Source organism: Phytophthora sojae (genome assembly GCF_000149755.1).
Source record: "Phytophthora sojae unplaced genomic scaffold PHYSOscaffold_3, whole genome shotgun sequence".
Lineage (NCBI taxonomy): Eukaryota > Oomycota > Peronosporomycetes > Peronosporales > Peronosporaceae > Phytophthora > Phytophthora sojae.
The window spans coordinates 9,177,961-9,202,459 of record NW_009258117.1 but is presented as its reverse complement, the minus strand read 5'-3'; the positions used below and the strand labels follow the sequence as shown (position 1 = coordinate 9,202,459).

The 24,499-nt window shown below is 56.9% G+C and overlaps 9 protein-coding genes across 9 annotated transcripts; 5 read left to right on the top strand and 4 right to left on the bottom strand.

Moving 5' to 3' along the window:
• Positions 1 to 68: 68 nt before the first annotated feature.
• PHYSODRAFT_557931 (hypothetical protein) lies at positions 69 to 763 on the bottom strand (the record flags this gene model as incomplete). Its single annotated transcript, XM_009526690.1, has 3 exons — positions 484 to 763; positions 288 to 395; positions 69 to 211 (listed from the first exon to the last, which is right to left on the bottom strand). The coding sequence occupies exons 1-3, from the start codon at positions 755 to 757 to the stop codon at positions 69 to 71; spliced, it is 525 nt and encodes a 174-aa protein (XP_009524985.1). The 5' UTR covers positions 758 to 763.
• A 544-nt stretch (positions 764 to 1,307) lies between these two features.
• On the bottom strand, positions 1,308 to 1,484 carry PHYSODRAFT_435540 (hypothetical protein; the record flags this gene model as incomplete). Its single annotated transcript, XM_009526689.1, has 1 exon — positions 1,308 to 1,484. A coding segment is annotated over one exon (177 nt), but the record flags the coding sequence as incomplete, so codon positions are not given.
• Positions 1,485 to 1,733: 249 nt separating this feature from the next.
• Positions 1,734 to 2,774, top strand: PHYSODRAFT_489016 (hypothetical protein; the record flags this gene model as incomplete). Its single annotated transcript, XM_009526688.1, has 1 exon — positions 1,734 to 2,774. One exon carries the CDS (start codon positions 1,734 to 1,736, stop codon positions 2,772 to 2,774), a length of 1,041 nt encoding a protein of 346 aa, XP_009524983.1.
• Positions 2,764 to 3,375, bottom strand: PHYSODRAFT_330097 (hypothetical protein; the record flags this gene model as incomplete). Its single annotated transcript, XM_009526687.1, has 1 exon — positions 2,764 to 3,375. One exon carries the CDS (start codon positions 3,373 to 3,375, stop codon positions 2,764 to 2,766), a length of 612 nt encoding a protein of 203 aa, XP_009524982.1.
• A 454-nt stretch (positions 3,376 to 3,829) lies between these two features.
• Positions 3,830 to 4,923, bottom strand: PHYSODRAFT_299642 (hypothetical protein; the record flags this gene model as incomplete). Its single annotated transcript, XM_009526686.1, has 4 exons — positions 3,830 to 4,068; positions 4,159 to 4,263; positions 4,311 to 4,571; positions 4,920 to 4,923. 4 exons carry the CDS (start codon positions 4,921 to 4,923, stop codon positions 3,830 to 3,832), a joined length of 609 nt encoding a protein of 202 aa, XP_009524981.1.
• Positions 4,924 to 5,674: 751 nt separating this feature from the next.
• On the top strand, positions 5,675 to 9,804 carry PHYSODRAFT_488796 (hypothetical protein; the record flags this gene model as incomplete). The annotated part of the gene is given in 5 exon segments (XM_009526685.1): positions 5,675 to 5,800; positions 5,813 to 5,940; positions 9,289 to 9,428; positions 9,476 to 9,645; positions 9,718 to 9,804. Coding segments are annotated over 5 exon segments (651 nt in total), but the record flags the coding sequence as incomplete, so codon positions are not given.
• Positions 9,805 to 11,338: 1,534 nt separating this feature from the next.
• PHYSODRAFT_345832 (hypothetical protein) lies at positions 11,339 to 12,520 on the top strand (the record flags this gene model as incomplete). The annotated part of the gene is made up of 1 exon (XM_009526684.1): positions 11,339 to 12,520. The coding sequence occupies one exon, from the start codon at positions 11,339 to 11,341 to the stop codon at positions 12,518 to 12,520; it is 1,182 nt and encodes a 393-aa protein (XP_009524979.1).
• A 1,642-nt stretch (positions 12,521 to 14,162) lies between these two features.
• PHYSODRAFT_494380 (hypothetical protein) lies at positions 14,163 to 16,175 on the top strand (the record flags this gene model as incomplete). Its single annotated transcript, XM_009526683.1, has 2 exons — positions 14,163 to 15,035; positions 15,099 to 16,175. 2 exons carry the CDS (start codon positions 14,163 to 14,165, stop codon positions 16,173 to 16,175), a joined length of 1,950 nt encoding a protein of 649 aa, XP_009524978.1.
• Positions 16,176 to 16,414: 239 nt separating this feature from the next.
• Positions 16,415 to 18,770, top strand: PHYSODRAFT_451454 (hypothetical protein; the record flags this gene model as incomplete). Its single annotated transcript, XM_009526682.1, has 6 exons — positions 16,415 to 16,700; positions 16,778 to 16,836; positions 16,909 to 17,034; positions 17,118 to 17,276; positions 17,347 to 18,393; positions 18,555 to 18,770. Coding segments are annotated over 6 exons (1,893 nt in total), but the record flags the coding sequence as incomplete, so codon positions are not given.
• Positions 18,771 to 24,499: the final 5,729 nt, after the last annotated feature.

Genomic DNA, 24,499 nt, shown 5'->3' with positions numbered 1-24,499 from the left:
GTTTCTTGTATTAGTGTGGGGAGTGACAGCACTCGCGCTTGCCTTGCCTGCCGTCCGGGGATAAAACTCTAACGCGACAGCTCCTTGTTCATGAATTTTCGCTTGGCGAACAGCATCCACCACTTGCTCTTCTCTCCGTTCGGGAACACCTCGTCCACCAGGCGAAAGGCGATGGCTTCACGTAGCTGCTTGAAGAACCCGCGGATAGTTTCTACCAACATCCAAAAGCATCCGTCAGCAAAAAAGAAAACTTTACCAGCAAGCAACGCTCCAGAACAGCCACCAACCTGCTTCGTTCGCGCTCGACGGCGCGCGCACCAGACCTCCCAGAGGGAAGCTTGAGTCCCCGGGGATCGCGAATGAGTCCACCGCCGTCTGCTGCAGGATACGCGTGGCTATGGATAGGTGCAAGGATTAATGACAACGAGCACCGTTAGGGTTTCTCCCTTCTAGTCGAGTCGAGTCTTGCATGCGCACACGTACCGTCGGTCTTGGTGTTGCATCTGTCCAGCTTCTTGAGGCACAGGTGCACGAAGAGCGTGCCGTAGATGAGCACGCGGTCGGCGTTGCCCTTGATCTCGAAGTTGGTGAACAGCACGTTGGCGCGGAAGAGCGTGAGGATCTCGTCCACGATGTCGGACTGGTCCTCGGGCGCGGGGGGAGCGGGTCCTCGCGCGCGCGTCTTGATGGGCAGGATGGCGCAGCCGCAGGCCTCCTGCGCCTTCAGCTCGTTGAGCTCCGAGTGATACGCCGGCATGCTGCTCGATTGTCAGATCGGAGAAAGAAGCGAGTCTGCGACGCCGTAAGCTGATTAGGGAGGATGGTGTGGCACACCAAATTTGGTCGGATTACCTCAGGAAACTGAATTACTTACCGTAATACCGTACCGGTTGACGATACCGGTATACAAACGCTTAAAAATAACGTGTATTCACCAAAATATAAGCCCCTTCCGAAAAGATGCCCGTACCAAGAAATACCGGTACTTAACGGTTTCGTTATACAAATTCCAAGATGATAAGTTTTAACACTGATACGAAGCTTCAAGTTTCTAGTCCTGCGCTTTAAAATAAAGTCCGGACTCTATTAGGGTGGGTACGGTAGATTGACCCCAGCCGGGAAGGGATCAATGTCATTACACGATTTAGCCTCGACGATAACTGCTAATCAAACAGGCAGCTGGAACCAGATCGCAAGTCGTCCGAGGAAAGATACATGTCAAGATCATAGCGAGTAGTGATCTCACACGCCCACTCATCTTCATGGTCCGCTTCAACAACAGGTTCAAACTGCTTCTCGCGAAGCTCGATGCACATATTATGTTGTGCGAAACACACACACTGGATCTTGCAAACGCGAATGATGTCGTCCTCATTCAGCAAATAAACTCCGCACTCGCTCAAAATTGGGAACCGCCCCTTTACAACTCCGATGCAGTGTTCGATGTCGATGTGCTGGTTTGCTAGACGAAAATTAAACTCAGTGTTGTCAGGCAATAGAGCAGCGGGTCGCTTGTAGGGGTTTACTACGAAAGGAAAGCTAACCCCATAGGCACTAGAGAGGTTTCGCAAGTTAAACTTGTGGATGTTAGAGCCGTTCGAAAGATTTGACAGAGAGCGGCCATAGATTTATTCGGCCAAGTTCTAGAACGAGCTTTCGCAACTTAGACTTGCACGTCTGTAGCATTTTCAAAGATGAACTCTACTTACGTACAAGACCTTCTCGTGCTCGGCATGCTCTCAGAGGAAGAAGCGGTTTGTCTCCTCTCTGCTCGAACGTCGTCCACAAGCAACGTCCCCCGGTCCATTTCCTACGGCGATCGCTTTAACATCAACGCGCTCAACGACTACGAAACACGGTTCTACTTTCGCTTCTGGAAGCGAGACCTATTTCGACTCTTTGAAGCGCTCCGCCTAGACAGCAGCTATAAACTCCCAAATCGAGCTGTCTTCTCCGGTTTCGAGGGCTTCTGCATTCTCTTGCGCCGCATGGCATACCCGGGACGTTATGGAGACTTAAGCCGCTTTTTCGGGCGGTCCGCCCCTATTGTCTGCGTGATATTTAACTTCATGCTGGGGTTGGTGTACGACAAGTACAAATGCCTACTCACCATTGAATGTGGGCTACTTACATCGTCGCGATTGGAGGAGTACGCTGCTGCTGTGGCACAACGTGGAGCACCGGAGCCGAGATGCATTGGCTTTATCGATGGCACTGTGCGTGCTATTGCACGCCCAACGCGCAACCAAAAACAAGTTTACAACGGACACAAGAGGAAACACGCGCTAAAACATCAAGGAATAATGGCACCGGACGGACTCTTCATCGACTTTTACGGCCCAACGGTTGGACGTCGTCACGACTCTTGGCTTTTAAGGCAGAGTGGACTGCTGGAGCGCCTTCTGCGTGTCTTACATCACGACGGGGAACTTCCGTATTGCATCTATGGGGATCCTGCCTACCCACTCAAACCAACGCTGCACGTCGGTTTCAAGGGCTCCAATCTGAGTGATACGCAAAAGGCATTCAATGCGGCTATGAGTAAAGTTCGCGTGGCAGTGGAGTGGGGGTTCGGAGGGATCATTCGCTTATGGCCGTTTCTTGTTCTGAGACTGAGTCAAAGACTATATCTATCACCTGTGGGGAAACGCTACTTGGTCGGTGTACTCCTGACAAACTTCCGCAACTGTTCCAACCCCAACCAGATCAGCAAATTATTTTCCATTAAGCCGCCAAGCCTCGAGGAGTATCTTAGTCTAGCTACTACGAACTAGTCTTGCTGACGACAGCCTTTAACATTTCAATAAACGCAAGTCGCTCGTCTCGCTCAAGTTCCATTCGCAGCTCTTGCAGTTCCAGGCGTCGCTCCTCCAACTCAAGCCGCTTCTCCTCGTTGGCGACCTTCCTCCCTTCCAGTGCTTGAGCGACTTGGTCGCGGCGTTCGAGATAAGCAACCAGTTGCTGCTGCTGCGATCCCCCTTTTCCTCCTCCTCGGCTCATCCCTTCTAAGGCTGCGTCGCGCATAGCGCTAGCTTGCTCGTCCTCCTGCTGCTGCTGGTCCTTCTGCTGCTTCTTGTCGTTCTTCAGCAGCGCCTCTATCTCGCGCATCTCCAGCAGCTCCGCCAGACATTCGTCCTTCGGCGTGTACTCTTCACACGGCCCGCTTCGTTTCTCACTCGCCTTCTGCTTTGCCTCATACGCATCTACGAGCTGGTTGCAGCGCTCGCGGCAACGGCGACCGTCGACGTCCACTTCCAAAGCTGCAGCTACATCAGCCCAAGCCTGGGTCTTCTTCCCGTAGTCTTCCCCATACGGATTTCTCGCTTGAGCTTCCTGGATCAGTTGGAAGTCAAGCTCATCCGTAAAGCGGACCATCGTTTTACGACGCTTCGTCGGTGGGGGGGTTGTTGTGCGTTTGGCTTGGCTTCTCCATAGTAAAGATTGCTGGGAGATTGTAAAATGCTTACCCGTATCTCCTCAAGTACCAACGTGTACAGGGCGTTCTAGACGTTCTAGACGAGTCGAGAACAACTTGTAGACACACGTCTCTATAGAGGGGTAGGGAATGTATTGTCGCTAACTCCCACAAGTTGCTTTGCGAAACCTCACTACTGTCGCCCAGCAAGTACTTGTAGACACCAAAAACCTTGCGAGGGTCCGCAGCCATACCCGTAAACGAAAGAGAACGCTTGTCATGGACGGAACCCGGCAATCCGACCATTATATCATAGTAGTAATGTTAGATGTTGTTTTTTTAAAGAAACGATAACTCTCTGATAAACCCTAATGACTATAACCAACCTGATAGTAAGTGATTCGGCGCTTGTGGTCACAAATGACTTGTCCATTCAAGCAGTAAACTGCCATCGTGAGAAGTAGCACTCCGCATCAATTTTGGGTGCATACTTGAGATCCCATCAACGAACCCAACACAGTTAGGAAAGCCAGTCGCCAGTTGGACCTTGTCAGCCATCGTTTTACGCTCCGTTTGAGTTGGCCATCGAATGAAAGAGCTCTCCAGCGCCAAGACAGCCTCTACAACGCGGTCGCTAACAATTTTTACAGTTCCTAGCATGTTTGACAAGGGCAAATTAAATGAACGTAAGATAAGCAACAGATATTCTCCCACTTAAAATAAAAAAACGTTTAGTCACATACCTTCACCGATACCAAAGGGCTGTGAAATATTGTGGTACGACAGCGATTGCATGGAGTAGAGGAACACTTCCAGCTGAAGCTGCACTGGTGTTTCCCTGGCTTCCGCTGGAAAACAGGGTGTGGAGCTACGGAAGCAAGCAGGAGGCAGAAACCGTCGACACTAATTCTTAGATCACGACGAGCGCGGACGGAGCCCATGAGGAAAATCCGCGCTGGGTACCGCTCATCAGACTTCAGGACGGTGCTGCGAAACAAGTAGCGCGTAGCTAGTACCTGAGTAGCTACATTAATGTCATCTAACTCATCACCGCTGTCATCTTCGTCGCTTGAGTCTTCCAAAGCGGCATGCAGGATACGGGCATGCAGAAGCAGGTCTGTAGCTGTGCGTGTTCCTTCCTTGACCATGTCGAGTTCTGGAATACCACCAGCCAGCCAGCATCAGCTAGTCTATAATTGGATAAAATTCAGCGTAAGCATGGGGAGTGCAGGTTTCATGTCCTCACGGTTAGAAGGTTGCAGGTCAGCCATGATTGGCTAATTGACCAAACCTGCAACCTGCAAAACTACCAACCGTGAGAACCCCTATTAGGGGTTTATCCCAAAAACCTCCTATTCCAGCCTTCGCGGAGCCTTAGTATCCCTTAATATGAATGATTTAGCTCCAAGTTGGCAACGACCTAAAAACTTCACACACGGTGTGTGACCCCCCCCCCTGACAGGAATAAACTGAGGCTCTTATTTTGCTTATCTACACAACATACTCATGGTTTTGATAGATTTATTTATTGGTTTTATTATTTTTAAAGTCCTTTAAAAAGGACGGCTTAAAAGTACTGATAAAGCTTATTATGGTATCTACCTACTGGTAGATTCCGTGTCGCCGCCGTTGTCATTGTCAGTGACGTGTTCGTCCGTCGTACAGCGTCAACAAGGAATCGGATGAGCACTTACAGTTCCCATCCCGCTTTTTGATGATGCTAGGCAATATACTGTGGTAGTTTGTTTATGTGATTCGATTATTTTATTTTTGCGGACAATGTGAGCTACGTACTGTACAATGTTTATCCGTCACAAGTGCGGAGTTTACTGTGGTCGTGTAATCGTGCATTTATAAGCATGGGGCCACATCTTACCAACCAACAAACCAAATTATAAGCTTATTTCGCAATTTGCATCCCTTCCCACCAAGAACACTCCGCCATTGAACTCTGTGTGGCTAGTTTTGCGGGTTTTACCTCTATTGTTGTGATCACCCTTGTTTCAAGCTGCGGGGCTTCCGTCACGGACAAGGCCGGCGCTGTCAATCCGAACAATGCCTTTCTGTCTCGCATCTCACCTGCTGAACACCAGGTCATGCGGTTCCTGCGTCGGAACGATGAAGATGAGCTGGCTGATTCAGATGACGACGAGAGATACATCAGCGGGGGGCGATGCGGCCAAAAAATTCCAACGCAGCAAAATGAAGGTTCCAAAGGCTTGAACACAGTGTTCAGAACACTGCAGCTCTGGCGCGAAGGCTGATGACATCGCATCAAAATTCGAATCTGTGGCGGCGAAGTACCCAGAAGGCTTGAGCAAGACGGCACTGCAGCAGATTGTAAAGGTTGAAGAGCAGAGGATGGTGGATTTGAAAGCTGGGAAAGTATTATCATAGGCGACTGGCGATGTATTGCGCAGGGATGTAAAATTGTTTCCTGGTATGCAAAGGGCTCCTGTATCGACCTCACACGTGGGTCGAGGCGCTCAGCGCTACGAGGATGGCAACCGTTTGTTGGACTTTGTGTTGTGATTTCACGACCGGGATGAGATTACTTGCAATGCAAAAAAGGTGGAGTTTCAAAGTTTCTAAAAAAGGGTGGAGGTTCAATGCATGTATGTGTTCCGTTTTAGAAACGGCCATTTGTTGTTTCCAAAGCTGCCCCGGTGGGACATGCCATGAAGATCAACAGCGTGCCTGACATGGGTGACAGCCTGTACATGGGCAACGTCCCAGAGGTAGCATTCCGATGCTGAGGAACGTCCCGGAGCTGAGCAATCTCCCAAAACCTTCCCATTCATGCTATTTCGCCAAGGACAAACTCATGGTCGATCTTGAGAAGCGGCCTGCAATGCCAATGAACTGGAACGTGATGAAGCAGTTGCCCGTCACAGGCACTGATGGCCAGGTGACGAATCGCTATATGCCCGGCCAAATCATAGACTGGCTGGATTCCTCGGGCCCCACAGGGTTTTTCCGCTGGACGGTTCGCTTTCAAGATGGTCGTGAACTGCAGTTCGAACTCGTTCAACTCGCAGAGCTGCTGAGTTCGTCTGCCGCACTGGGTCTTAACATCACATGAAAGATCTTCTAGATTGAAGCTCGCACCGACAAGGGGTCACTCTAGCATATACACGTTGCACACACCACATGGCACACGCCTTCATTTCTAAAGAGAAAACTGCAAAAGGCGCACACTGGACGAGTTTTTCTGCACTAGCGGAGCATCACGGTCGCTACGCTCATGTTGCTTTAGAGGGTGACCCCCAAACTATGCTGACCACAGAGTTTTGGACGACGTCCCCACTTAAGGAATTTGAGTCGCTTGCAAATTCTAGCGCTTTATTTCCCCTTTCACGCTCCCCGATTTGCTGGCTATTTTGCAAACAACATAAGTATCATTCATACGTTGTTATTAACGGTAGACTGATACACCTGACCTGTGGTTCGAATGCCAGAACACTTGTATTTTACTTACTTAGGTAAGTGTAATAGCAGAATGTGCACACTGGCACAACGAAAAGTGAATAAGGGGTTAACTTTCGATGTTTCAATTTCGTGGTGTATTCATGTTCAGAGTGAAAATACGAGCGAATTATTCCAGTAACCTTTCGCGATCCATGTTGAAATTCTTCCTCCAGATGTCATCTACACCCAGCCGCAATGGCCAATGTTGCTGCCGCGACTATGACATGCACGGCTGTTCAAAGCTGTTAGTCTGCACGCGTAGGTAGATAACCTCATGCACATTGAGCGCAATAAGGAAACATATATAATGAACGATAACTAGCTCAAAATAATGTAGTTGAGCCCGATATCGTACCATCACACATGCATGTAGGGTATCAAAGCAGAGCTGTGACGCCCGAGATCGATCCAACAGAACTGTAATTGAGTGGGCTAATCCATTTGCTTAGTCGAACATCTTTTCATGAGCAACGCAATGAATGAATTAACGCAGACTTGAAAGGAGCAAATAATCAGCGCCTTTAGCGTGCAGGAAGGACTTGGAGCTGTCTGATTTCTTTAAAGCGAAGTAGTAGGCGAGCTCGAACGGGCCAAAAGAGAGCCATTGTTGTTACCAAGAAGCACCGACACGGACTCCGGCTCGTACACCCCAGCTCATCGTCCAGCTCGTCATCCGCGTATAGCCTTCAATGTAATTTAGAGAAGTTGCTGCTCGACAGTACCCGGTCCTCAGCATGCAAAGCTGCTTGCTACTTGGCGTAGCGTTGGCGCTTCCTTGAGGCTCTGCTTGTTGATGCTTGAACTCTCTGTTGTGCGCTGGTCAAGCGATCCCGAAGGGCCGCAGACTTCTTACCAACGGCCGCAGAGCGACCCTTCGTACGACAGCATAAGGTTTGAAAGGCAAATAGGCTTAATAAAGGGTCATAAGCGGGTCCAAATAAGTGTAAAATGTCACGTTTAAGTCTATTTCTGTTGTCCTCCATACAAACGGTCGAATTTGCTGTTTCATAACTTCGACCCTCTGGTTTTATGGCATCTAAAGATAGTGACGTCGGTTCAGCTAAAAAAAATCCGTGCCGATACCACCTTCCGATAAGCATCCAAATGTTGTTTAACCGAGGTATTTTTTTTCATTTTTTGGTCCCCGTGTGAGCGATTCTAAATTGTGACCCTAACCCATTCACAGAATTAATGTAAAAAGTAAAGCGGAGTGTAGATAAGAGACGTAAAAACTCCATAAAACGGAGTCTCATGATTATAGGGGGGACTTCGTCCCCAAAAAGACGCATACTCGGCAAAAAAGCGCATACCGAGTTTCTGATTCCACGTTGGAATCAGACGATCAAGCAACTTACACGGGCGCGCGCACACCGTCAATGGTTACAGTTCCTTCGCTTCCTACCTCAGGGAAGCCCGAGGACTGACACATCATTCGGCCGCAGGACTCCTGCATGCCTGACAAACTTGCGCAGGCTATGGGCTATCGGATGCACGAGTATGGTACGCAGCAACTATACCTCAAACTCCACCTCGAGCTGCGAATTCCGCATCAATGCTCAATGCATACACCTCGGTGTCATCTAGCATGCTCACACCGCCCTTGAGCCGTATCATGGAAGGCAAGCATCTCAGTCACGATGTAGCAATGCATGCCACCGGGTGTGATTTATGCTTGCACCAGGGTTCATATTAGGAAGAGTAGCGGTAGCACACAGACAGAGCGAGCAGCGTCAGCGATCCATCGATCGACATCTAGCAGGACGCTAGCTCTCAACCCGCCCACCACATCCCACGGGGCTAGTCCCTCACAGCCCTGGCTTGGAGTGCAGTTCAAGCCTTGGCTTCTACTCAAAATGAACTTTTCGTTTGCCCCCTACAATGCCGCATTGAAGGAAACCATTATGTCTTCCAAACGACCAAGTTGTGCTGGGTTGTCAAACCAACTCTGTGCTGCACAACTTGTGCAGCACAACAGAAGGGGAAAACGCTGTCGATTAGCTGGGGTTGTTCCAGAAAGTTGATAGTTGTAGATTGCTCCTGCACGGTGCAGGCTGCACCTAGCGGATATGTATGCTACCCTCTCTCTCTTTGGCAATTCGCCCGATGCTGGTCTTGAAAATTAGTTGCACTTCCCCGCCATGAAGGCATCGAGATGGTCCAGGTGCGCGACACATAAATAGCGTGCGTAAGTGCTCGTTGCCAAGTTGGTACATCGTGCTAATCGTTGTGTAAGTTGCTTGATCGTCTGATTCCTACGTGGAATCAGAAACTCGGTATGCGCTTTTTGCGTCTTTTGCAGAAAAACTCGTCCAGTATGCGCCTTTGCAGTTTCTCCATTTCTAAATGCCTTGAACCTCCACCTTGTTTTCAGATGCATTGAACTTCCACCTTTTTGGCATTGAAAGTAATCCACACCCTTCACGACCGGCTAAGCAGGGTGGCGGCGACGTTCTTCTCATTTCGAGCTCGAAGCCGCAGAAGAGAGACTGGTTGTTGCCGAAGGGAGGCTGGGACCATGGTGAAAAAGCCAGGGTGGCAGCGAGGCGTGAACTCTTAGAAGATTTGACTTCTATCGGCCGCTGGAATAATTAGTTTACTTACTGGTCGTGGCGGTTCTACAGGTTGCGGGAATCAAGCCGAAGATGTTACCCAAGACCGAATTTAAGAACAAGGACGGCGAGGGTCACGTCTACTATCCGTTCAAGATGACAGCCAAGACGGTGTATGATCAGTGGCCTGAAAGCATGCGCTATCGTATTTGGGTGAGTGGCTGGCTATTGCAAAATAATCTTGTGTTACAAATAGTTAATATTATTGTTTGCCAATTTCGTTAGGTCTCCTACGACGACGCGATCAAACTGCTGGCGAATCGCAAAGAGATGGTCGACATTGTGAACGCTGCGCGTGCAGTGAGAAATTAGATCGACAACTACTACTCTCTTTCGCGATTCTTTCTTGCTACCAGTAGTATGAGAAGTTCGAGGCAAAGTTTGCTATTACGAGTACGATTGTTTCAACCCCCACATACGTTAATGCAGGTAGTAGGTGCGCCCAATTCGCTTACCCTGTTCCAGAATCGAGTATCTGCAAGTAGCGAATGATAGAGCTCGCACGCCTTAACGCCTTAACACACGGAGGTGGAAGCTTGAGTGCTCAAACTTATTTCCAGGCAATGGAGTCGCAGGCTTATTACCCTTTACCGAGACGCGAACATGTAAATCATTGCATTACATTACAGGGGAGCAGGCGAATAAAGCCGAGGCTCTGCTTGATGTCTTTGATCTGCGGGTCAGCTTTGTTAATATCCGATAAAGAACCTATGGAGTCCGGTGCGCATGATCAATCTTGTCGCTCGCGTTTAGACCGTTCACGATAAACACCAACTACTGCACATGTACCGAGTTTACTTCGTCTTTGGGGTTCATTTTCGATCTCTTCGCCTCCGTCCAGAAATGTCATTGCTTTTCTTACAATAGCCCCCCCGTTCACGAGCTACGGTACAGTACCAGCACGTGTGTGGGCCAGGCTCGTCAACTTGCGGACTCCGTTGGATTCCAACGGAGTCTGCAAGGTATTCCAACTTGGAATACCTTCAGCAGATCAAGCTTGATCCGTTCGTAGCACGGGTAACTTACAGCTCATCGAGTATTGACGTGTATCTACTCCGAAGTCATACTCGGTGGTGATCCGATATCCGATGCTTTCGTTTTACCTGATCGGATTTTGATCATGTATCGGATTCCGATCATGTAAAACAAAAACAAAAAGCATTGGTCCCTTTGGTGCTGACAAGGCAGTCGAGTGGTCGATTTTGACACACTATAATAGCGCTGGAGCAGGAGCTGGCAGCGATCAAGATGGCCGCGCTGTTCTGGACGGACATGTTCCATTGATCGCCGATGATCGCGAAATGCACTTCAAGGCCGTAGTTGGGGAGAGCGGCACAGGCACTTGGAAAGGACCCTCATCAAGGCTTGGATACGGCGAGCCGCTCGTAAAGGGCGATGCAGCGCACGACGGCCGCAATGCGTCAACAGCTCCAAGCCTTGTCGACACGTCAGTCCGTTCGAGTTGTCGCCAGGTCGGTTGTCTGTTGCGCTGCTCTATTTCCAGGTCCCCAGATATTCAGGACAACAACTTGTTTGCTCGTCACACGCTCGTCTTACCCCGTCAACGGCTCGACGTACAAATAATATCCATCAGGCCCAATCCATTTCCACACATCAGCCGCGCGGTCATTTTTGGACTTGCGGCGGCACTTACATACTTGCCCACTCGGTGTTTTGCAGCTCCTCCCGCCTCGATCTCCACTCCTCCCTTGCAAAATCAGGGGCCCTGCCTCATCATTCGAGTCTGCGACAGGTGCCACTCTCTGCTTACGGGTATCCGCTCCCACGCACACAGGCTGCGTGACAACCAAATAGGAATTCGCCAGGCATAGCGCAGATCGAGACCATGGGCGGCGTGTACACGCGCGTACAGAGCATTTCGTCGCTGCGGCCGGGCGACCACATTTGCATCTGGGACTACAGTCGCTGGCCGTTCTCGTACCAGCACCACGGCATCGTGTGGGCGTCCGGGGACCAGCCCGCCGATATCCGCGTGTGTCATGTGTGGAGCCCGCTGCAGGGCTACAGAGAAGCCCAAGCCGACTCGTGCTTCCGCATCTCGACGCTCGAGGAGTTCCTATACAGCCGCAGCCTGGACGACCTCCGCCTCGTGGAGTATCACACGTCGGCGTTCCGAGACTTCCTGTCGAAGTGGGGGGAAGTCCATCGAGGCAAGTCGGATCTGCCCGAGGTGGTGCTGGCGCGCTGCAAGTTCCTGCTGGGCTTGGGCAAGGGGGACTTCAACATCTTCACCCAGAACTGCGAGCATGCGGCGCACTGGTGCAAGACCGGTCAGCAGTGGTCCAAGCAGACGCTCACGCTGGTCCGAGGCCGCGTGCCGTTCGAGAAGCGGCTGTCGAAGGAGGACGTGGACGCGCTGGAGAAGGAGATCGAGGAGATCAAGGCCGTCTCGCGCACGGTGGTGAACAACGTGCTCAGGTTATCAGGGTCCAAGGTGTACCTGCGAGTGCGTGGCAACGGATACGTCCGCATTATGGACGACGGGGTCCACGTTGACGTCGTCCCGCAGGGCGAGAACCCGGAGACCTGCGGCCGCACAGCCTTTCGTCTGGAGTGCTACTCGAAGCAGTACAACTGCGTCAAGGTGGCGTTCTACCACGAAGAATCGGGGCGCTACATGTTCAGTCGCTCGACCTTCTCGTGCTTCCGCGACTTGCGCATGAAGAAGGCCAACTGTCTGCGCGGCACCTCGGGCATGCGCTGGGAGTACTCGTCGGGCGGCCACCTCAACAGCATGAACCAGCACCGTCGATACATCGGCACGCGCGACGATGGCCTGCTGGTGGATGTGAGTCTGCGCGGGGATGCGTCCTACTTCGAGTTCGTACCGTGCGTCACGGACAAGGCCAAGGTGAACGGGCAGAGCGGGTCGTACGTGCCGCCGGATATCACGCTGATCACGCGGGCCTACAACCACGCCAAGAGCGTCGAGGAGACGAGGTCCATGAGCATGCTCGAGTTCGAGGAGGAGCAGCGCGGGCTTCCTGAGATGATCACCCATTTATGAGCAGGGGGAGAAGTGAAAGAAGCGAGCGCAGCTGATAGTCAGTCGGACAGTGCTTCGGCCGTGATCGATCAATGATCATGGTAGGGCACTGACCAGAGGCTTAGTACATTAGAGAATCATATCAAGTGGCACATCCCGTACAAACTTTTGTTTTGCATTGCATTCACGCGTCCGTCCTAGATACTTCTTGTCAGGCACGGCAACTTCAACAACAGCAACAAATCCGTGAGCTGCAAGTTCAATACCATATTGTGGAGAACATCAAAATTCTGCCAGCTCCTTTGCTGAAGTTGTTCGGAGCCACGAATGGCAACAAACGATTCACGGTCGCTTGGTTCGGAGCGAGTAACGGGGGCCTGTTTGACAACACCTGTCGTGCGGTGCGGTGCGTCGCCATCCGATGCTCCTTATGTCATGGCACCAGTCAACGGCGGGACGCGCCTCACATCCTGCCGCCGCCGCGCGAAGGCGTCTTGTTGTCGGTCGCCCACGAGCACGAAAGTCGCATGGCTGTGGATCCCGCGGGATTCCCGCTCAGGCGCGTTCTTAAGTTCCCGGGAGCTGGGACCGGGACGAACGGGACGAACGGGACGATACTCCTCGTCCGTCAAACTTGATTATTGTAAGCATTTTTTAAGCCCCCTAACTCTCGGGAACTACCGCGAACTACGGTGAAAGAAGAACATGGTCAAATAGCCCTTTCGAAACGTAACAAAGTGGTGCACACTTGGCGCGCATTAGTGAAGAAATGAAGTAGCTAGGGCGAAAGTCCCACGTCCCGACCACGCGAAAATGATGCGGGACCGGGACAAAACGAGCTGGGAAATAAACCTAGCCCGCTTTCTGAAAGCCAATCAAATCGCTCTATTTCGTCCCGGGACTTGGGACCGGGAACTTAAGAACGGCCCTCAGGTCTTCACTTGCATCATGGTGCCGCGCCGGGCATGCATCGTGTCATCGAGCGACGCCCCTGATGAAATGCAGACAAATCGCACTGTGTTCCGAGCTCTAACAAGCAAATTTATCTCGGGATCGAGTATTCTTAGGGGCAACTTCTTCACTGTACACTGACGAAAAGTGTAGGTTGCGGAGAACTCGAAAATACAGCGACCGTTGCCTTTGGCTGCAAGACAACACTTGCAGTTTTGGAGTCTGCTGCGGGCCCTCGTCGGCATGGCCCTGCTCGTTTTATTTGGTCTCCCTTGTCACCTGCGCCGCGGCGATGACGCCCGCTTGAATCTCGCTGGTTGGCATTGAACGTGCCTCGGGATTGGGCGAAAACCATGCGAAATGGATAATTTCGTGCACTTGCCTTGCGGGAACGCGGTCCAGCTGCCGGTCACTTGCCAATTTGCCATCGTCGCACACACTCACACAGGGAGAAGAGAAGACTCTACTTCCCAGACTCACTTGTTCTCACTCGAGTCGCCGATCGGATCTCGTCGCCTCAGCAGCCATAATTGTCCGTTACTCAGCGCCTCCCAGCGATCCAGTTCTTATCTGAGTTTCCGGACCGTATTTCTACCCAAGTTACAACCACTCGTCAATTGGAACACGCCAAGCTCGTTCCTCCACACAAAAGTCGCTACCCCATTCCGCATCCGGCGTGGCAGCAGGCAGCAAGTGCAAGTCGCCCGCCAGTATGAACGTCATCTACTCGTCGGTCAAGGATTACGTGAGCAACGTGTTCCACCAGGACTCGGGCTCCGGCGCCATCGACGTGGTGGCCGTGGAGCAGCCCGACGGCGCCCTGCGCTGCTCGCCGTTCCACGTGCACTTCGGTTCGCTGCACAAGCTCAAGCCCGAGGAGCGGCGCCAGGTGACGCTCGAGGTCAACGGCCAGGTCGTGGACCACGTGCGCATGAAGCTGGGCGCCGCGGGAGAGGCCTACTTCGTCCGCCAGGTGCACGAGCCCGTCGACGAGAAGGACTACCTGGCGTCGCCGCTGCCGAGCCCCATCAGCAGCATCGGCGACGCGCAGGAGCTGCTGGTGCTGGACGAGCCCTTCACGACTGCTGTGGCCAATAACCTCACGCTGGAGCCGGAGGACGAGGAGCACGCAGTTGCCACTGTTAAGAGGAGCGAGTCCTCCGACCGCTTGACGTGGGGCTGGGGCGCGCTCCCCATAGTGCGGGCGGGGGGCGATGTTGTGGACGATTCTCTGCCAATGATGGTCAAGAGCTCGTCCGTGTACTTTGACGCTGTGGACATTGAGGCCACTGCCGCGTTGTCTGCTGCTGGTGCTGTGGACTACTTCGACCACCCGTCCATGTCTCTGTGTGGACACTTGCTGGACGAGGCCGAGACGGAGGAGGACGTGCACCGCATCTTCTCGGAGCACATCGTCACGTTCAACTTCTTCCGAGCCAACCCGGGGACCATTCTGAGCGACCCGAACTTGCGCTTCCTGGTGGACGGCAAGCTCTCGCCCTACGACGCGGACATGCAGGCGTACCTGGTGTCTCGAGTGCTGTTCCCGTACTCTCCGCACATGAGCGTGGGCGTGGCTCCGAAGGTGAATAATGATGAGCAAGAGCGGGAGCGGGATACCTGCACTTCCAACGATAACGAGGCGGAGAAGAGTGTCAATATTTGTGACGAGAGCGTCAAGCCCCCTTCTGCGAGTCTCTCGCGCTCGAATCTAACGCGCGGACTCGCTCTGGAGCCGCTGCACGAAGTCTGCAGTGACGACGGCGGGTCCACGCAAGACACCGCGAGCTTTACCAGCGAGCCGTACTTCAAGAAGAGCCTTAAGCCGTCGCAGGAGGAGCTGCTCAGCATGGGGCTCCGAGTGGGGACCAACGACATCTCGTTCGTACTGCGATCACACGGAGCCGGCGAAGTGGCTCGCGTCAGTGCGAATCTCTACTTGTGGCCGGTTACTGCGAAGGTGGTCATCGCTCAGATCGATGGTGCGATCTCGAGCAGCGCCGCTACTGGTAGTATGTTCAAGCGCAGAGACCCCGCCGCAATGCATCCGGGAGCGGTGGAGTTCTACTCGCAGCTCGCGCGGAACGGCTACCGCGTCGTGTATGTGACTTGCCACGGTCTGTCACAGGCCAACATGCTCCACACACTGCTGCACAACAGCAGCGCGGAGGACGGGGAGATCGCTCTACCCATGGGTCCGGTTCTACTGTCTCCCGACCGCCTGCTTGCCACGTACAGCAACGAGATGATCGACGCTCAGGATTTCAAGGTTGCAGCTCTGGGCGCGTTGCGCTCGCTCTTCCCCCGAGACGTGAATCCGTTCTACGCGGCGTTCGGCACGACTCAAACCGACAGTATCGTCTTCACACAGGTCGGGGTCTTCTCGGGCAAAGTGTTCGTCGTGGACCCTGCAGATGGCACGCTACGGCACCGCTCGTTGCTGGGCTTCCGCGAGTCGTATTCAAGCCTGATGGACCGCATGGACGGCATGTTTCCGCCCATTTACTCGCCGACGACCCAAGTCCCGTCGTTGGCGCCGAACAACTTACAGCTCGTACTCCACTCGGTGCCCAGCAACCTCAGCACGGTCTCGCGGCTATCCATGGTCGACGACGAGGAGCAGCTCGTGTCGGAGGCCGTGGCGTCGCAAGTGCGGACACGAAGTCTCGCCGACGAGGCGTACAATGACCTCAACTTCTGGCGGATCGAACCAGGCCGCGTGTAGGCTCTAGCCAGCTACTGTATCCCCCCATTAACTATGCTAACTAAATTGAAATTGTCTTCTAGGATTTACTCGTTGTCGTGCGTCTCGAGCTCGAGGACTGGCCGTCCATGGTGGTTTTCCGCGCGCGGATCCAGGCGCAGAAACTGCCGACTGCTAAGAGCCCGACGGTTCATTATTCGCCTTCGCCTCCCAGCCCCAAGCTGCCACCCCGTGTCTATTGCCACCATTAACGGCTCGAGATGCGCCGTCGTCTAGTGAAGGAGAGGCTCGCGGCCGATGTATCGGGCCATCTCCCCGAAGTGGCGGGACCCTCAGCTCTGGACGAGCGACCGTCAAGTGGGTCGACCCCCCACCACCCGAAAGCCGTAGCATGGGGACCTACTCAGACCCCTCCGGCCGCCCCAGCCCCCAAGTATTTGTTTACAAGTCCTGTCGCCCCGCCGCGCGGTGGGTTGGACACGATGCGGTCGCTCGATCTGAGGGACAAGAAGAAGTTGCGCTGCATTTGGCTCGCACCCGACGAAGGTATGGTAGCAATTGCCAAAGGGGCTCAAGCGTTGAAATTCTCAGCTAATTCACGATACGCTTGCGTTGCATTGCAGGAGACCAGCAGATTGTGCGACCACCACCGCTGGACAGCATGCAATATGCCCAAATAAGTGTAAGTGAGGAGGCGGTTGAGAAGAAAGATAGTGTCATTCCTGACTTTGTCTATGTCTATGCTGGTGCTCAGGCGTCGATGTTCGGCCACAACGTCATGGAGAAGATTAAGCGCGCGGACAACCTCTCGGTGCAACTCGAACGCAGCGACCGCTTCATGGACGCAATGCACACCTACGAGCAGTCTGCTAAGATGCTCGTACGTTTGGATATCTCCATCATTTAAGTGTATCATCGACCGCTGACCTGACTGGATTGTAAATGTGTCGGTATGCTTCACAGCACCGCTGCATACAGAAGCGCGAGGAAGCGCCTGGTGTTATGATGGACGAACTCAAGTGGCTACGTATTGATTACGAAATTCGCTGTGTGCAACTCGTTGCACTTTGTATGTGTGGGGCGCGCAAGACGGCGGCCGGAGGGGATAACACGGCATTCCTGGTACGTACGTGTTAGGTTGCGACAGAGTTACCTGTGTTCATCACGTTCTAACCGCTCCTTGTTGCTGCAGTTGTTGAAGAAGGCGGAGGAATTGACCGCTCGGGACGGACTCCACTACTGTAAAAAGCACATTCAACGCGCTGCGGTGTACCAGAACATGGCGAATTACTACAAGAAGCAGAAGAAGTACCAGGCGGCGCTGCAGGCTGCCGAGAAGGCTGTGCGGATCAACGACAAGCTCGCCCTCATCGACCGGTTCCCTATCGCGTACTTCTTGCAGGCCTGTTTGCACGGATTACTGCAAGAACCGGCCAAAGCTGGCTTCATGTACACGGCGTGTCTTACGGTGGCCGAAGCGCAGCGGCCAAGTTCAGCCGGTAGTGCAGCAAATGAGAGCGCCCAAGCTGCGGAAGTGTTCCACACGCTCAAGGCCGCTACACTCCACAACCTGGCCATCGAGTGGGCCAACCTGAACATGCCCGACCAAACCCGCGACGCACTGGCCAGCGCCATGGAGGTGGGAGTTCACTACCTGCCCCAGACGCACCCCGTCGTAGTGCGTATCCTCGAAACCTACAAGGTCATGCGAGAGAATTTCCTGTTCCACAACAACCGAAGCGTGACTGCACCTGTGGCAGCTCCCCCACCTAGTACTGCACGACCGAGTGTTCCCGTTCGCCCTACCTCCCCACCTCCGTTGGAGACTGGCGGCAAACGCCCGTTGCCTCCACGCGCACAGAAGCCACAGCAAGAGGTACCAGGAGATGTGACGAGTCCTCGGACGAGACGACTATCGTCTGGCAGAACCCCTCGACCGGAGACGGAAGATATTACTCCAGTGCCACCGCCATCTCGACGTCCGACGAGTCCGAGTTCAGCTTCAGTGATTTCTCCCCGAGCAAGGGCCGTCAAACGACCGACAACAACCCCCGAAGTGCCTTCAGGACTGTCAGGACAGACCTTGCCACCCGGCGCCACACGTACCTCACATCTTTGGGCCGTACCAGACAAAATCTACGGCCACTCGTTGGGTGCGAAGTATAACCCCCATAAGGAACGCGTTCTCGAAGAAGCGAGGACATTTGGGCTCCGACGGCGAGCTGCGATGCGGATACAGGTACACATTAACCTACCTGTGCAGTGTTTGTGTGTGTGGAGTAGATGTTGGATGAACGAACCATTTTGGTGCCTATGTGGTTGCTGTAGAAATCGTGGCGGAGTGCGCTTGTGCGGCACCGAGCAGTAAGGCGAAAGGAGGAGGCGGCGACTATGATGCAGTGCACATTTCGGATGCATCAGCAGAAGGCGCAGTATGAGCAAGCATTGCACAAAATTCGGCGCACTCAAGCGGTTTGGCGTGGTGGACTTGCTCGGACGCACAAGAAGATGACGATCGCTTCTATTGTTCAGATTCAAACGACGTGGCGGGCGCGGAACGAGCGCGTGAAATATGCGATCAAGAAGATCCGGCTGGTATTGCTCCAGTCCGTTGTGCGCGGATTCCTGGCTAGAGCTGCACGGACCCGGATGAACAACGCAGCAGTGGATATTCAGACTCAAGTACGGAGGCATCTGTGCCAGCAGAAGCTTAACCAAATTCTCTCGGCCGCTGCTACCATTAATCGCGTGTTGCGTGGTATGCACGCTCGAAGGCAAGTGTCGAACGCGATCACAAATATTGTCAGCGGAATTTTGGAGAACGCTGTCGTATCTACGATTGCAGCTGATTTGGAGCTCCGTGCGTTGAATGCTGTGGTGGAAAAGGCGCTTGATGATTTTGTGGGGGTAGCGTTGACTGAAGCACTGGCTGATGTTGTCACGCTACTCGATGAAAAGGCTAGTGTTGGGTCAGACCTCGCTGATGAAACCTCAACTGAAGAGCTGGACGTGATCGATGAAAACTCCAAAAAGGATGAAGTTGGAGAAGCTAAATCTGCTGATGCGTTGATTGACGCAACGCCGGAAGATAACGAGCAAGCTGAAACTGAAGATATTGACGGTGGCATGCATACCTCTGAAGCGCCTGTCGAACCAGCAGCGGAATCCCCGTCCGATCGCCAATATGGCAATTCGTTCCCATTGGTCAAGAGTGAGTCTGATCGCGCAATTCTAGGCGCAATGATGAGCTCTACGATCACAAAATGTGTCGATGCGGCTATCGAGGGCGCTATCGATGACTGCAGCAGTGATGCAAAGTACCAGCCCCTTCACGACCAAGCCGCCACCAATCCAACTAATGCCCAACACGATAACTCCGAAAGCTTCACTACTCCAGAATACCCGGGTGCTCTGAAATCCAATGCAGATCTAAAAGCAATCAGTTCGGCTGCGGCCGACGTGGAGGCTGAGGCAGCGCCAGAGCCGGCGATGCCAGCCGAGCCCGCCGCTGTGAGCTCGACCGAGCCAGCGGTGGACGCCGAAGTGGATGCCGTGATGGCGGCCGTGCTGTCGGCGGTGTCGAGTGCGCCGGCGGTGGAGCCCGTGGAGTCCGTGGAGCAGGAAGCTGCGTCGGTGGAGGCCGAGTCCGTGGCCGTCGAGGCAGTGGAGACCGTCGCCGTCGTGGAAGCGGTCGTGGAAGCGGTGAGTGCGGCTGCGGCCGACGTGGAGGCTGAGGCAGCGCCAGAGCCGGCGATGCCAGCCGAGCCCGCCGCTGTGAGCTCGACCGAGCCAGCGGTGGACGCCGAAGTGGATGCCGTGATGGCGGCCGTGCTGTCGGCGGTGTCGAGTGCGCCGGCGGTGGAGCCCGTGGAGTCCGTGGAGCAGGAAGCTGCGTCGGTGGAGGCCGAGTCCGTGGCCGTCGAGGCAGTGGAGACCGTCGCCGTCGTGGAAGCGGTCGTGGAAGCGGTGAGTGCGGCTGCGGCCGACGTGGAGGCTGAGGCAGCGCCAGAGCCGGCGATGCCAGCCGAGCCCGCCGCTGTGAGCTCGACCGAGCCAGCGGTGGACGCCGAAGTGGATGCCGTGATGGCGGCCGTGCTGTCGGCGGTGTCGAGTGCGCCGGCGGTGGAGCCCGTGGAGTCCGTGGAGCAGGAAGCTGCGTCGGTGGAGGCCGAGTCCGTGGCCGTCGAGGCAGTGGAGACCGTCGCCGTCGTGGAAGCGGTCGTGGAAGCGGTGAGTGCGGCTGCGGCCGACGTGGAGGCTGAGGCAGCGCCAGAGCCGGCGATGCCAGCCGAGCCCGCCGCTGTGAGCTCGACCGAGCCAGCGGTGGACGCCGAAGTGGATGCCGTGATGGCGGCCGTGCTGTCGGCGGTGTCGAGTGCGCCGGCGGTGGAGCCCGTGGAGTCCGTGGAGCAGGAAGCTGCGTCGGTGGAGGCCGAGTCCGTGGCCGTCGAGGCAGTGGAGACCGTCGCCGTCGTGGAAGCGGTCGTGGAAGCGGTGAGTGCGGCTGCGGCCGACGTGGAGGCTGAGGCAGCGCCAGAGCCGGCGATGCCAGCCGAGCCCGCCGCTGTGAGCTCGACCGAGCCAGCGGTGGACGCCGAAGTGGATGCCGTGATGGCGACCGTGCTGTCGGCGGTGTCGAGTGCGCCGGCGGTGGAGCCCGTGGAGTCCGTGGAGCAGGAAGCTGCGTCGGTGGAGGCCGAGTCCGTGGCCGTCGAGGCAGTGGAGACCGTCGCCGTCGTGGAAGCGGTCGTGGAAGCGGTGAGTGCGGCTGCGGCCGACGTGGAGGCTGAGGCAGCGCCAGAGCCGGCGATGCCAGCCGAGCCCGCCGCTGTGAGCTCGACCGAGCCAGCGGTGGACGCCGAAGTGGATGCCGTGATGGCGGCCGTGCTGTCGGCGGTGTCGAGTGCGCCGGCGGTGGAGCCCGTGGAGTCCGTGGAGCAGGAAGCTGCGTCGGTGGAGGCCGAGTCCGTGGCCGTCGAGGCAGTGGAGACCGTCGCCGTCGTGGAAGCGGTCGTGGAAGCGGTGAGTGCGGCTGCGGCCGACGTGGAGGCTGAGGCAGCGCCAGAGCCGGCGATGCCAGCCGAGCCCGCCGCTGTGAGCTCGACCGAGCCAGCGGTGGACGCCGAAGTGGATGCCGTGATGGCGGCCGTGCTGTCGGCGGTGTCGAGTGCGCCGGCGGTGGAGCCCGTGGAGTCCGTGGAGCAGGAAGCTGCGTCGGTGGAGGCCGAGTCCGTGGCCGTCGAGGCAGTGGAGACCGTCGCCGTCGTGGAAGCGATCGTGGAAGCGGTGAGTGCGGCTGCGGCCGACGTGGAGGCTGAGGCAGCGCCAGAGCCGGCGATGCCAGCCGAGCCCGCCACTGTGAGCTCGACCGAGCCAGCGGTGGACGCCGAAATGGATGCCGTGATGGCGGCCGTGCTGTCGGCGGTGTCGAGTGCGCCGGCGGTGGAGCCCGTGGAGTCCGTGGAGCAGGAAGCTGCGTCGGTGGAGGCCGAGTCCGTGGCCGTCGAGGCAGTGGAGACCGTCGCCGTCGTGGAAGCGGTCGTGGAAGCGGTGAGTGCGGCTGCGGCCGACGTGGAGGCTGAGGCAGCGCCAGAGCCGGCGATGCCAGCCGAGCCCGCCGCTGTGAGCTCGACCGAGCCAGCGGTGGACGCCGAAGTGGATGCCGTGATGGCGGCCGTGCTGTCGGCGGTGTCGAGTGCGCCGGCGGTGGAGCCCGTGGAGTCCGTGGAGCAGGAAGCTGCGTCGGTGGAGGCCGAGTCCGTGGCCGTCGAGGCAGTGGAGACCGTCGCCGTCGTGGAAGCGGTCGTGGAAGCGGTGAGTGCGGCTGCGGCCGACGTGGAGGCTGAGGCAGCGCCAGAGCCGGCGATGCCAGCCGAGCCCGCCGCTGTGAGCTCGACTGAGCCAGCGGTGGACGCCGAAGTGGATGCCGTGATGGCGGCCGTGCTGTCGGCGGTGTCGAGTGCGCCGGCGGTGGAGCCCGTGGAGTCCGTGGAGCAGGAAGCTGCGTCGGTGGAGGCCGAGTCCGTGGCCGTCGAGGCAGTGGAGACCGTCGCCGTCGTGGAAGCGGTCGTGGAAGCGGTGAGTGCGGCTGCGGCCGACGTGGAGGCTGAGGCAGCGCCAGAGCCGGCGATGCCAGCCGAGCCCGCCGCTGTGAGCTCGACCGAGCCAGCGGTGGACGCCGAAGTGGATGCCGTGATGGCGGCCGTGCTGTCGGCGGTGTCGAGTGCGCCGGCGGTGGAGCCCGTGGAGTCCGTGGAGCAGGAAGCTGCGTCGGTGGAGGCCGAGTCCGTGGCCGTCGAGGCAGTGGAGACCGTCGCCGTCGTGGAAGCGGTCGTGGAAGCGGTGAGTGCGGCTGCGGCCGACGTGGAGGCTGAGGCAGCGCCAGAGCCGGCGATGCCAGCCGAGCCCGCCGCTGTGAGCTCGACCGAGCCAGCGGTGGAGCCCGTGGAGTCCGTGGAGCAGGAAGCTGCGTCGGTGGAGGCCGAGTCCGTGGCCGTCGAGGCAGTGGAGACCGTCGCCGTCGTGGAAGCGGTCGTGGAAGCGGTGAGTGCGGCTGCGGCCGACGTGGAGGCTGAGGCAGCGCCAGAGCCGGCGATGCCAGCCGAGCCCGCCGCTGTGAGCTCGACCGAGCCAGCGGTGGACGCCGAAGTGGATGCCGTGATGGCGGCCGTGCTGTCGGCGGTGTCGAGTGCGCCGGCGGTGGAGCCCGTGGAGTCCGTGGAGCAGGAAGCTGCGTCGGTGGAGGCCGAGTCCGTGGCCGTCGAGGCAGTGGAGACCGTCGCCGTCGTGGAAGCGGTCGTGGAAGCGGTGAGTGCGGCTGCGGCCGACGTGGAGGCTGAGGCAGCGCCAGAGCCGGCGATGCCAGCCGAGCCCGCCGCTGTGAGCTCGACCGAGCCAGCGGTGGACGCCGAAGTGGATGCCGTGATGGCGGCCGTGCTGTCGGCGGTGTCGAGTGCGCCGGCGGTGGAGCCCGTGGAGTCCGTGGAGCAGGAAGCTGCGTCGGTGGAGGCCGAGTCCGTGGCCGTCGAGGCAGTGGAGACCGTCGCCGTCGTGGAAGCGGTCGTGGAAGCGGTGAGTGCGGCTGCGGCCGACGTGGAGGCTGAGGCAACGCCAGAGCCGGCGATGCCAGCCGAGCCCGCCGCTGTGAGCTCGACCGAGCCAGCGGTGGACGCCGAAGTGGATGCCGTGATGGCGGCCGTGCTGTCGGCGGTGTCGAGTGCGCCGGCGGTGGAGCCCGTGGAGTCCGTGGAGCAGGAAGCTGCGTCGGTGGAGGCCGAGTCCGTGGCCGTCGAGGCAGTGGAGACCGTCGCCGTCGTGGAAGCGGTCGTGGAAGCGGTGAGTGCGGCTGCGGCCGACGTGGAGGCTGAGGCAGCGCCAGAGCCGGCGATGCCAGCCGAGCCCGCCGCTGTGAGCTCGACCGAGCCAGCGGTGGACGCCGAAGTGGATGCCGTGATGGCGGCCGTGCTGTCGGCGGTGTCGAGTGCGCCGGCGGTGGAGCCCGTGGAGTCCGTGGAGCAGGAAGCTGCGTCGGTGGAGGCCGAGTCCGTGGCCGTCGAGGCAGTGGAGACCGTCGCCGTCGTGGAAGCGGTCGTGGAAGCGGTGAGTGCGGCTGCGGCCGACGTGGAGGCTGAGGCAGCGCCAGAGCCGGCGATGCCAGCCGAGCCCGCCGCTGTGAGCTCGACCGAGCCAGCGGTGGAGCCCGTGGAGTCCGTGGAGCAGGAAGCTGCGTCGGTGGAGGCCGAGTCCGTGGCCGTCGAGGCAGTAGAGACCGTCGCCGTCGTGGAAGCGGTCGTGGAAGCGGTGAGTGCGGCTGCGGCCGACGTGGAGGCTGAGGCAGCGCCAGAGCCGGCGATGCCAGCCGAGCCCGCCGCTGTGAGCTCGACCGAGCCAGCGGTGGACGCCGAAGTGGATGCCGTGATGGCGGCCGTGCTGTCGGCGGTGTCGAGTGCGCCGGCGGTGGAGCCCGTGGAGTCCGTGGAGCAGGAAGCTGCGTCGGTGGAGGCCGAGTCCGTGGCCGTCGAGGCAGTGGAGACCGTCGCCGTCGTGGAAGCGGTCGTGGAAGCGGTGAGTGCGGCTGCGGCCGACGTGGAGGCTGAGGCAGCGCCAGAGCCGGCGATGCCAGCCGAGCCCGCCGCTGTGAGCTCGACCGAGCCAGCGGTGGAGCCCGTGGAGTCCGTGGAGCAGGAAGCTGCGTCGGTGGAGGCCGAGTCCGTGGCCGTCGAGGCAGTGGAGACCGTCGCCGTCGTGGAAGCGGTCGTGGAAGCGGTGAGTGCGGCTGCGGCCGACGTGGAGGCTGAGGCAGCGCCAGAGCCGGCGATGCCAGCCGAGCCCGCCGCTGTGAGCTC